General features: G+C 47.9%; 1 protein-coding gene across 1 annotated transcript; it reads left to right on the top strand.

Moving 5' to 3' along the window:
- The first annotated feature begins 803 nt into the window (after positions 1 to 803).
- Positions 804 to 2,531, top strand: LOC109174439. The gene is made up of 2 exons (XM_019323676.1): positions 804 to 1,725; positions 1,873 to 2,531. Exons 1-2 carry the CDS (start codon positions 804 to 806, stop codon positions 2,529 to 2,531), a joined length of 1,581 nt encoding a protein of 526 aa, XP_019179221.1.
- Positions 2,532 to 11,160: the final 8,629 nt, after the last annotated feature.

Genomic DNA, 11,160 nt, shown 5'->3' with positions numbered 1-11,160 from the left:
AAAGGTTATCATCAAATTATGATGAACTATGAAGACGAGAGTAAGACGGCCTCCGAAATGTAGGAGCAACTTATCAGCAGATGATCAATATGCTCTTTGAAGACCTGCTAGGCCGAACGATGGAAGCTTACATTGACGACATGCTGGTGAAGAGTCGGGAGCGAGCAGATCATACTCGGGATCTCCGACAGTGCTTTCAAATCATGCGGAAATACCAGCTACGTTTGAATCCCAACAACTGCACGTTTGCTATGCAATCGAGAAAGTTCCTTGGTTACATGATGACGAAAAGAGGAATCGAGCCCAACCCCGCCAATGTCAAGGCAATTTTCGATATGCAGTCGACCACGACCGTTCGGGAGGTGCAACAACTGACCGGGAGGTTGGCGGCCCTAAGCCGATTTCTTTCAAAATTGGCCGATGTATTCGTATGGGATGATGAATGTCGAGCGCCTTTTGACGAGCTGAAAGAGTATCTGATGTCGCCGATCGTCTTGTCAAAGCCCGAGCTCGGGGAGGAGCTAGACGTCTATTTGGCCGTTTCCGATCGAGCTGTCAGTGCGGTGTTGTGCCGAACAGATTCGGAGGGGGTGCAGTGACCGGTTTACTATGTGAGCCACGCGCTCCATGGTCCTGAGCTCCGCTACTCCCGGTTGGAAAAGATAGTCTACGCTTTGTAGACAGTAGCAAAGAAGTTGGCTCCCTATTTCCAAGGTCGAGCCATTCATGTGTTAACCGACCAGCCAATCGGGGCAGTTCTCCGTACCGCTTCTTCTTCCGAACGCCTGGTCAAGTGGGCGTTGATGCTGACTCAGTATGCTATTGAATACCGATCGAGACCAGTTATAAAGGGCCAATCTTTGGCAGATTTTTTGGTCGAGTGTACCTCTCGGGAAACACGACCTCCGGAGGTCGAAGATCCTGAGGCGGCATTGTGCTCGTTGGCCACCGATGGGTCGAGTAGCAAGAAAGGAGCGGATGGAGGAGTCGTGATAACAAGCCCGGAGGGCTTCAATGTTTACTATGCCTTGATGTATCAGTTCAACCTGACAAACAATGAAGCCGAGTATGAAGCGTTTGTTAATGGCTTGCAATGCGCTCGAGAATTGGGGGCTGAATACATCCGGGCACAAATTGACTCTGCATTGGTGGTCGGACAAGTCCTGGGCGATTACGAGGTCAACGGAGAACGGCTACAAGCCTATCGAGATCTCGCCATGGAGAAGCTCACTTTGTTCCGGGCGTATACCGTCCGCCACGTTCCCCGATTAGATAATGCCGATGCAGACATCTTATCCAAGTTGGCACAGGATGCCCCTGAACACATGTCGAAGATCGCTCGGATTCTGATGATTCTAAGACACAGTATTCACCGATTGCCGGTCGCACCTATCCAACCGGCCGAGAAAACTTGGATTTCCGATTTAATGGAGTATCTTCAACACGGTCGGTTACCGGATGATCCTCAGCGTGCCCGGAAGGCTAAGTTAAGAGCACCAAGATTTCAAGTTCAAGAGGGTCGTTTATATAGGCGGTCGTATGGAGGTCCATTGATGCGGTGTTTGACTTCCTTTGAAGCGGACCTAGTGATGAACGAATTGCATTCGGGCATGTGCTCGTCGCACCAGGGGGGCCGGTCACTTGCCCGACGCATCATGGTGATCGGGTACTATTGGCCGTCTATTCAGTTGGATTGTAAAAAGCTAGCCAGAGGGTGTGAGACGTGTCAGCTATATGCCCGGATGCCTGGACGTCCAACAACATTCTATCAGCCGGTCACGACCGCGATTCCATTTGCCTGTTGGGGGGTAGACATCTTGGGACCCTTCCCGCAGTTACCTGGTCGAAGGCGTTTTGTCATTGTGGCCATAGACTATTTCCCCAAATGGATCGAAGCCGAGCCCTTAGCCATGATCACTTCTCAACAGTGTGCCAAGTTTCTATGGCGTAATGTTATTTCCCGGTTCGGTGTGCCCGTTCATCTGATCAGTGACAACGGCCGGCAGTTCATAAGCCAATATTTTCAAAATTTCTTGGCAACGATCGGGACAACCTCAATCCGATCGGCTATGGCTTACCCGCAGGGCAATGGCCAAGTAGAAAACGCCAACCGAACTATCTTGGAGGGCTTGAAGAAAAAGTTGCACTCGGCCGGTCGTAGCTGGGCTGATGTGCTCCCGTATGTGCTTTGGACATACTGCACGACCCCTAGAGAGGCAACGTTGGAGACACCGTTTGCTTTAGTTTATGGCGCTGAAGCACGGTTACCGATCAAAGCATGGATCCTGACCACCAGAGAGCGATCCTATAATGCGGAAGAGAATGAACACTCTATGGCCGTGGATCTAGACGACGTTGAAGAAAAGAGGGAGATCGCGACTCGGCGCATGGCCGAGTATCAGAAGAGGGTCAAGAGCACAAAGGACGTCAGGGTTCATCCACGATATTTTCAAGTCGGAGATTACGTGCTACGACGTCGAGAAACTAGCTACCCGGGCACTTACCGGTTAGAGACAACGACCGGAGAGTGATCGAGGGCACATGGAATTTAGAGAACTTAGTCCTATTTAGGCATTGATGTAACTTTAGATGGAGGGGGGGCTCAACCTGCGAGTGGGCATGTCCATCATTGATCAGCTTTGTAAACTTTGTAAATATATAACCGTCTGTGTACGTGAATAAATAATGTATCGGCGATCGATGATTGCTCGACTGTTTGTACACGGCGGCTCGGTCGGCTTATGATTTATGTAAATATTAAGTAGTTTGGTGAAATCTACTTCGGAAGTTTGCCTTGATCGTGTTTCGACCCACCGAGACTCAGCATCAACGATCGGGAGGGGCGAAAGCCTCATGACCGCAATGTCACTTAAACTTGCCCGATTATACCGGGATCTAATCTCAGTTACAACTGATAAAGGTACACACCTCTCCATCGGTCCCGACCGATAGGGGTATAAACCTAATTGGCTTTTAAATCCATCTACATACCAGCCGGACAATTGATAAAGGCCGGCCTATAACGCTCATCTTCGGCGGACAATCGGGTCACGCCATCGATCGGGGAAAGCAGAGCTTCAAGATATATACCCGATCAGCTTCACTTCTTTCCACTGTCGCACTCACTCGTGCCTCATGTGCACGGCAGTGTGGGGGCTAGTGTGAAGGGAATAAAGGCCAATAGGCCAAGAGGTCGGGTAGAAACTCGAACAAGAAAAGGTTGAGCAAAACGACTGGTTAAAAAATGCATGCGTGTAAAACGTAACAAATGCGAATACAGACCAAAAATTTAATTTAATTAACATCAAAAGTTGCCCGGTACAAGCGGGACCGGGCTCCCGATGGAGTACACTTCATAAAAAGTAAAAAATAATTACATCAATGGTCGGTAACTACACGACCTTATCTACATTCTTCTCACCGGTGCTCGGCTCGGCCGTGGCTTCGGGGGTAGATGGATCGGTGAAAGGGGCTGGGCTGGGGTCAGGAACCTCGTCGGGAAGGGTCGACAGGACGGACTTCAAATCATCGCCCTCGAAGGCCTCCTTCATAATGGATCGGGTCTCCTCCCGCATAGTCCGCTGATCGGACTTGAACGCCCAGTGCCCAAAGGTCCAGATCATGTCCTCCCCGAGCTTATTCTTCTTCAACTCCTTGAAGAATTTCTCGGCCGAGGCCTCATCCCAGCAAAGGAACCTTGCCAGGCCTTCGAGATTGCCCAGTCGGGCCTTCAGCTCGGCCGCCTCTGCCAGTGCTGCCCGAGCGGCTTTCTTGGCGATATCCAGAGCGTCCTTAGACGCCTTCAGGCTGTAACGGAGCTCGGCATTTTCTTCTCCCCGCCGCTCGGCGACCTTCCTCAGAGCGTCGACCTCATTGGCCAATAGCGCCCGGTGCTGGAGATATTTGATCGCTCGGGACAGCTCCAAAAGAAAACACATTAGCTCGAGCGACTATAGTTTGCTAAAACTAAAAAAGTAACGAAATCATACCTCGACCAAGTCTTGGCCGCTCTTCTCGGCCACCTGCCCGGGCGTAAGCTTGCTGAGATCCTCCTTGATCGGTCGGAGATTACCGATCCGGGTGAGGATAGACTCATCCCCCATAACGGCCCCACTCGGGGGTCTGTTCTGCTTGCGGCGGCGTTTGAGCGCCCCCTTCTTCCAAGTCCTTCCCGGACATCTTCTCTTTGCCCTTGTGAATGGGGGCTCGGGGAGCCAGAGCGTCGGTCGTCTCCACGACCACGGCCCCTTCAGCCGTAGTTATTGTCGAAGCGCCCAGCGGACGAGCGTCCGGGATAGGGCCACCTTCGGTCTCCTTATCGCTGTATAACCCGGCATCATTCTTCTTCTTCCCGAGCACTATCTTTGGCTCGGGGCGAGACGGTATCTTTGAAGTTGCGTGGCGGACCTATCTCTGCAAACAAAAGCCATGTGGTAAAAAAAGCAGATCAGATTATGATCGGGAGAGTTATGGTCGGGAAAGCTAGGTTAGCGTTAGACCTTCATTGACCGGCTCGGCCTGAGGAGCCGCTACGCAACCGATACGCCCGTTGGTCGAGGTTTGTACTTCTGTTCCAGGTCGTATCGAGGTGGCGGTAATCAGGCAGCGTCGTAGGTCTCCCTCGTCCGGAATATCTTATACTCGTAAATCTCACTAGATATCCAGAAAGTCGCTTCGCGGAGGGCTTGGGTCTCGTCCGGCTGCACTTGTTTCCTGTAGTACGTCCCCCACGTCCGGTCGACCGGGAGAATGCACGAGTCGTATTTGACCGAGAATATCCGGTTCTTCCACCCTTTGTTGTTCCCGGGCAGATCCTCGATCGAGCACAAATCAGCTCGGGACTGAATCATTAAGAAGCCACCCCCATACTTGGCCGCCAAGGGCTTGACCTGGTAGATGAAGTTGAAGAGCTCCATCGAACACGCAACGTTGTGCCGAGCGTAGATTTGCGGAAAGCATGCCAGGATGCGATGCGCGTTCGGGCATATTTTGTCGGGTAATAACCGGTAATAGCCTAGGAACGCAGTAAAGAGGGCAGAAAGGGAAAGTGATCGGGGCTTGCAGCGAATCGAAATGCATCCAGATCCACTTCCCTTGGTGGCGTTCCTTTATATGCCCTAGGCACCATCGGGTATCGAATTGCACCCGACCGTTTAACCTTGCGGTGATCTTTGCCGCTTCGTGGGTCGTCAGCAGGCATTCTTGTTGCTCGACGCTCTCGCTGTTGAGGAAGATGAACTCCGGCCCGGCGGCTGGTGCGGTCGTTTCTTCCTCGATCGGGCCCAGTGTGGCTTCTCGGCTATGTGTAGGGATAGAAGCCCCGTGGTCAGCCCCTATTGTCCTTGTAGGCGTTTCTCCAACGTCTTCGGTCGGAGGTTCGCTACCGCTCGTTGAGGTGCTGCTCTCGCTGCCCCTGCCGCTGCTTGAACCACTCGACCCTGATGAGCTCTCTGAGTTGGAAGAGCTTTGTCGCTTGGGAACCTTGCGCGTTCGTTGAACGACCTCGACGTCTTCAGGCGAGGACGCTTCTATTTCTATTTCCTCGCTAAACTTCTCGACTGCATCGTCGTAATCCGCCCCCGAGATGTTCTGGCTTTCAGAATCCGACATGTCCCTTTCCTAAAGGAGACGGTTGTGTTTTCAGTAGATGGGGTCGGTTATGGTTCGGTCGGGGTTAGTTGGGTGCCGAAGTCGGCCGTTGTGCGAAGGGATAAAGGAAGGAAGGAAAGAGTAGGGAAAAGAGAGACTCACCGATTGAGTAGTGTCTACTGAAGACGTTGAAAGCTGTTGCTCGATTGATGCACAGTGCTGCTCGCTCGGGAGGCTCCGGTTCATTCTCACGGGTTGGTAAAAGTTCAAATGAACCTCAGAAGGGCCCATTTATAGGAAAAATTTAGGCGGGAAACAGACCACTTGCGCAATTTGACCGTTGCAGACTCCAAGACGCGCAGAGGCCGACACGTGGCATGACAGACGACAGCTATACGGTCGGGAGCGAAGGGCGAGTGATTAGACCTTTTCATCCCGTCCCATTTTTTTTCGAGCGGTAAAAAAGGCACGGGCTGGGGGCTCTTGGTAGGATATATCTCAACCGACACTCCTTTGCTTCTCTCGTTCTTTGTGCAGGTTTTGCAGGTTGTACATTCTTAAGGAAAGTCGGTCGGACCCGGCCGACAAACTTCGCGACCGGGCTTTTATTACCCGCTCGGTGGGTCTTATCTCACGGAGAGTCAAGGATCTCAAGAAGAGGCACGTGGCAACGTTACACGTTGACAGATAGGGCTCGCCGGATGAAGACGCGTGGATGCTACGTGGGTCACATGCCGGCCGGCCGGAGCTATGTCTCCGGTCCAGCGGCTATAAGTACCCACAACGGTTAAAGTGTGAGGGACTTTTGAACGATCGACAGATTATCTACAGAGCTGCCCGACCGCAGTCAGTCGGCCCTCGGGATAATCACTTAGATTGTATTAGGTTCTTCTTGATCAATAAAATACTTTATTTGTTATTACTTGATCTCATTTAAGTACCTTGACCGCTTAACACGTGGAATTAGTACTATCATATATATATATATATATATATATATATATATATATATATATATATATATATATATATATAGGAAAACCATTTTGAAGCAGGAAGATATATACTTAGGAGGCTCTAGCTTTAAAATCAGGAATAGACTCGACAAGTAGGGACAAGCACATTCAGCAGTTATAATCAAGTATATAAAGATACTAGCATATATCCTAAGGTCACAAGTTTATTTCACATCATTCATGTCATCATTCAATCACTATCTTATCATATAAGCACACTTTGGTGGTGCCACAGGACCAATCGCATGCCCATACATGAGGGTCAGCGCATATAGCGCTAACACGGCCCCGCAGCACCCTGCCTCGTAGCGCAGCACGAAGGGGTTGACCGCCGCAGCCAACCGATGAACCGCAGCTCATCAAAACGTTTGACCGCAGCCAAACGGTGGACCGTAGCCCAAAAGTGTATCTCTGACCGCAGCCAGGATTATGAATCGCAGCTCATGTAAAACGTTTGATCGCAACTAAACGGTGGACCACAACCCAAATGTGTATTTCTGACCGCAGCCAGCTTATGAACCGCAGCTCATGTATAGCCAATTTGATCGCAACTAAATTGGGGTATCATGCCCACATAACACATAGCAAGCACATGCAACCTACATTAACACATTGGGAAAGGGGAGAAAACGTATAAAGAAACCTATGCATGGTCATCCACATACTAGGAATAATCCTAAGGGTTCATACTCCTTTCACCTAGGCCAACGGGGTACCAATTCAACTAGCATGCAATATACAAGACCCTTTTATCTTAAGAACGGTACCTAAAATATCAAACTAGACTCAGGCACGATAAACGGAGTCCGTTGGGACACCACGAGGGTCGGGAAAACATCAAACGGGGAAACCTGTAACACCCCAAAATTTTGGACCTTCTAAAACTTATATAATAAAGGTAATTCATCATTAAATCTCAAAATCAAGCATAAAAGTATGGGGTGCTATGCCACACCTGAGCTAGAGAACTCAGGTACACAGGCTAACAAACTAAAATCCTTGAATAATGTCAATACATAATCATGGCACGCAAGCCGAAAAGGAAACTAGCTACTCTATCCTTCAGATCTCTAGCGCGCTCCGGTGTCTATTCATCCGTGCCTGAAAGCTAAATATATCTGTTTAGCGAGAGATGCTGGTAACCCACTCCAACGCGTTGAAATACAATATAGGTATATATATATATAGATATAGATATAGGAAAACCATTTTGAAGCAGGAAGATATATACTTAGGGGACTCTAGCTTTTAAAACCGGGAATAGACTCAGCAAGTGGGGACAAGCACATCAAACAGTAATAAACAGTTAAGTAGAGATAACATCATAAGGAGTGCACATCTAAGGTCACAGTTCACTTTTCAATTCAAACGCATCATCATAGAGGAGGGTGGTGTATGAGTAGTGATGCATATTCTACTCCTGATCACTCTGTTGAGAGTTGTTTGAGCCGTAAGGCCGGTGAGTTGAGTTATAGTCGCAACATGAAACCTCTCAGTTGTACCGAAAAAGTCTTGAAATTTGAGAGGTTTCATGTTGCGATTAGAACCCAACTCACCAGCCTTACGGCTCAAACAACTCTCAACAGAGTGGTCAGGAGTAGAATATGTATCATTACTCATACACCACCCTCCTCCCTGAATTAAAACTTTGATTCAGGGAGGGTGGTGTATGAGTAATGATGCATATTCTACACCTGATCACTCTGTTGAGAGTGGTTTGAGCCGTAAGGCCGGTGAGTTGAGTTCTAGTCGCAACATGAAACCTCTCAGTTGTACCGAAAAAGTCTATAAATTTAAGAGGTTTCATGTTGCGATTAGAACCCAACTCACCAGCCTTACGGCTCAAACAACTCTCAACAGAGTGGTCAGGAGTAGAATATGTATCATTACTCATACACCACCCTCCTCCCTAAATTAAAACTTTGATTCAGGGAGGGTGGTGTATGAGTAATGATGCATATTCTACACCTGATCACTCTGTTGAGAGTGGTTTGAGCCGTAAGGCCAGTGAGTTGAGTTCTAGTCGCAACATGAAACCTCTCAGTTGTACCGAAAAAGTCTTGAAATTTGAAAGGTTTCATGTTGCGACTAGAACCCAACTCACCAGCCTTACGGCTCAAACAACTCTCAACAGAGTGGTCAGGAGTAAAATTTGTATCATTACTCATACACCACCCTCCTCCCTGAATTAAAACTTTGATTCAGGGAGGAGGGTGGTGTATGAGTAATGATGCATATTCTATTCATGATCACTCTGTTGAGAGTTGTTTGAGCTGTAAGGCCGGTCCACCACCCTCCTCCCTGAATCAAAGTTTTAATTCAAGGAGGAGGGTGGTGTATGAGTAATGATACATATTCTACTCCTGACCACTCTGTTGAGAGTTGTTTGACCTGTAAGGCTGGTGAGTTGGGTTCTAGTCGCAACATGAAACCTCTTAGTTGTAACGAAAAAGTCTTGAAATTTGAGAGGTTTCACGTTGCGACTAGAACCCAACTCACCAGCCTTACGGCTCAAACAACTCTCAACAGAGTGGTCAAGAGTAGAATATGTATCATTTCTCATACACCACCCTCCTCCCTGAGTTAAAACTTTGATTCAGGGAGGAGGGTGGTGTATGAGTAATGATGCTTATTTTACTCCTTACCACTCTGTTGAGAGTTGTTTGAGCCGTAAGGCTGCTGAGTTGGGTTCTAGTCGCAACACGAAACCTCTCAGTTGTACCGAAAAAGGCTTGAAATTTAAGAGGTTTCATGTTACAACTAGAACCCAACTCACCGGCCTTACGGCTCAAACAACTCTCAACAGAGTGATCAGGAGTAGAATAAGCATCATTACTCATACACCACCCTCCTCCCTGAATAAAAGTTTTAACTCAGGGAGGAGGGTGGTGTATGAGGAATGATACATATTCTACTCTTGACCACTCTGTTGAGAGTTGTTTGAGCCGTAAGGATGGTGAGTTGGGTTCTAGTCGCAACATGAAACCTCTCAGTTGTACCGAAAAAGTCTTGAAATTTGAGAGGTTTCATGTTGCGGCTAGAACCCAACTCACCGGCCTTACGGCTCAAACAACTCTCAACAGAGTGATCAGGAGTAGAATATGCATCATTACTCATACACCACCCTCCTCCCTGAATCAAAGTTTTAAATCAGGGAAGAGGGTGGTGTATGAGTAATGATACATATTCTACTCCTGACCACTCTGTTGAGAGTTGTTTGAGCCATAAGGCTGGTGAGTTGGGTTCTACTCGACACATGAAACCTCTGAAATTTCAAGAATTTTTCAGTACGACTGAGAGGTTTCATGTTGCGACTATAACTCAACTCACCGGCCTTACGGCTCAAACAACTCTCAACAGAGTGATCAGGAGTAGACTATGCATCATTACTAATACACCACCCACCTCCCTGAATCAAAGTTTTAATTCTGGGAGGAGGGTGGTGTATGAGTAATGATACATATTCTACTCCTGACCACTCTGTTGAGAGTTGTTTGAGCCGTAAGGCTGGTGAGTTGGGTTCTAGTCGCAACATGAAATCTCTCAAATTTCAAGACTTTTTCGGTACAACTTAGAGGTTTCATGTTGTGACTAGAACTCAACTCACCGGCCTTACGGCTCAAACAACTCTCAACAGAGTGGTTAGGAGTAGAATATGTATCATTATTCATACACGACCCTCCTCCCTGAATCAAAGTTTTAATTTAGGGAGGAGGGTGGTGTATGAGTAATGATACATATTATACTCCTGACCACTCTATTGAGTGTTGTTTGAGCCGTAAGGCTGGTGAGTTGGGTTCTAGTCGCGACATGAAATCTCTCAAATTTCAAGACTTTTTCGGTACAACTTAGAGGTTTCATGTTGCGACTAGAACTCAACTCACCGGCCTTACGGCTCTAACAACTCTCAACAGAGTGATCAGGAGTAGAATATGCATCATTACTCATACACCACCCTCCTCCCTGAATCAAAGTTTTAATTCAGGGAGGAGGGTGGTGTATGACTAATGATTCATATTCTACTCCTGACCACTCTGTTCAGAGTTGATTAAGCCGTAAGGCCGGTGAGTTGGGTTCTAGTCGCAACATGAAACCTCTCAAATTTCAAGAATTTTTCGGTAGAACTGAGAGGTTTCATGTTGCGTCTAGAACTCAACTCACCGGCCTTACGGCTCAAACAACTCTCAACAGAGTGATCAGGAGTAGAATATGCATCATTTCTAATACACCACACACCTACCTGAATCAAAGTTTTAATTCAGGGAGGAGGGTGGTGTATGAGTAATGATACATATTCTACTCCTGACCTTTGAGAGGTTACATGTTGCGACTAGAACCCAACTCACCAGCCTTATGACTCAAACAACTCTCAACAGAGTGGTTAGGAGTAGAATATCTATCATTATTCATACACCACCCTCCTCCCTGAATCAAAGTTTTAATTTAGGGAGGAGGGTGGTGTATGAGTAATGATACATATTCTACTCCTGACCACTCTGTTGAGAGTTGTTTGAGCCGTAAGGCTGGTGAGTTGGGTTCTAGTCGCAACATGAAA

This window comes from Ipomoea nil, unplaced genomic scaffold (assembly GCF_001879475.1).
Source record: "Ipomoea nil cultivar Tokyo-kokei standard unplaced genomic scaffold, Asagao_1.1 scaffold0642, whole genome shotgun sequence".
Lineage (NCBI taxonomy): Eukaryota > Viridiplantae > Streptophyta > Magnoliopsida > Solanales > Convolvulaceae > Ipomoea > Ipomoea nil.
The sequence above is the reverse complement of the archived record's forward strand: the minus strand, read 5'-3'. Positions and strand labels throughout refer to the sequence as shown.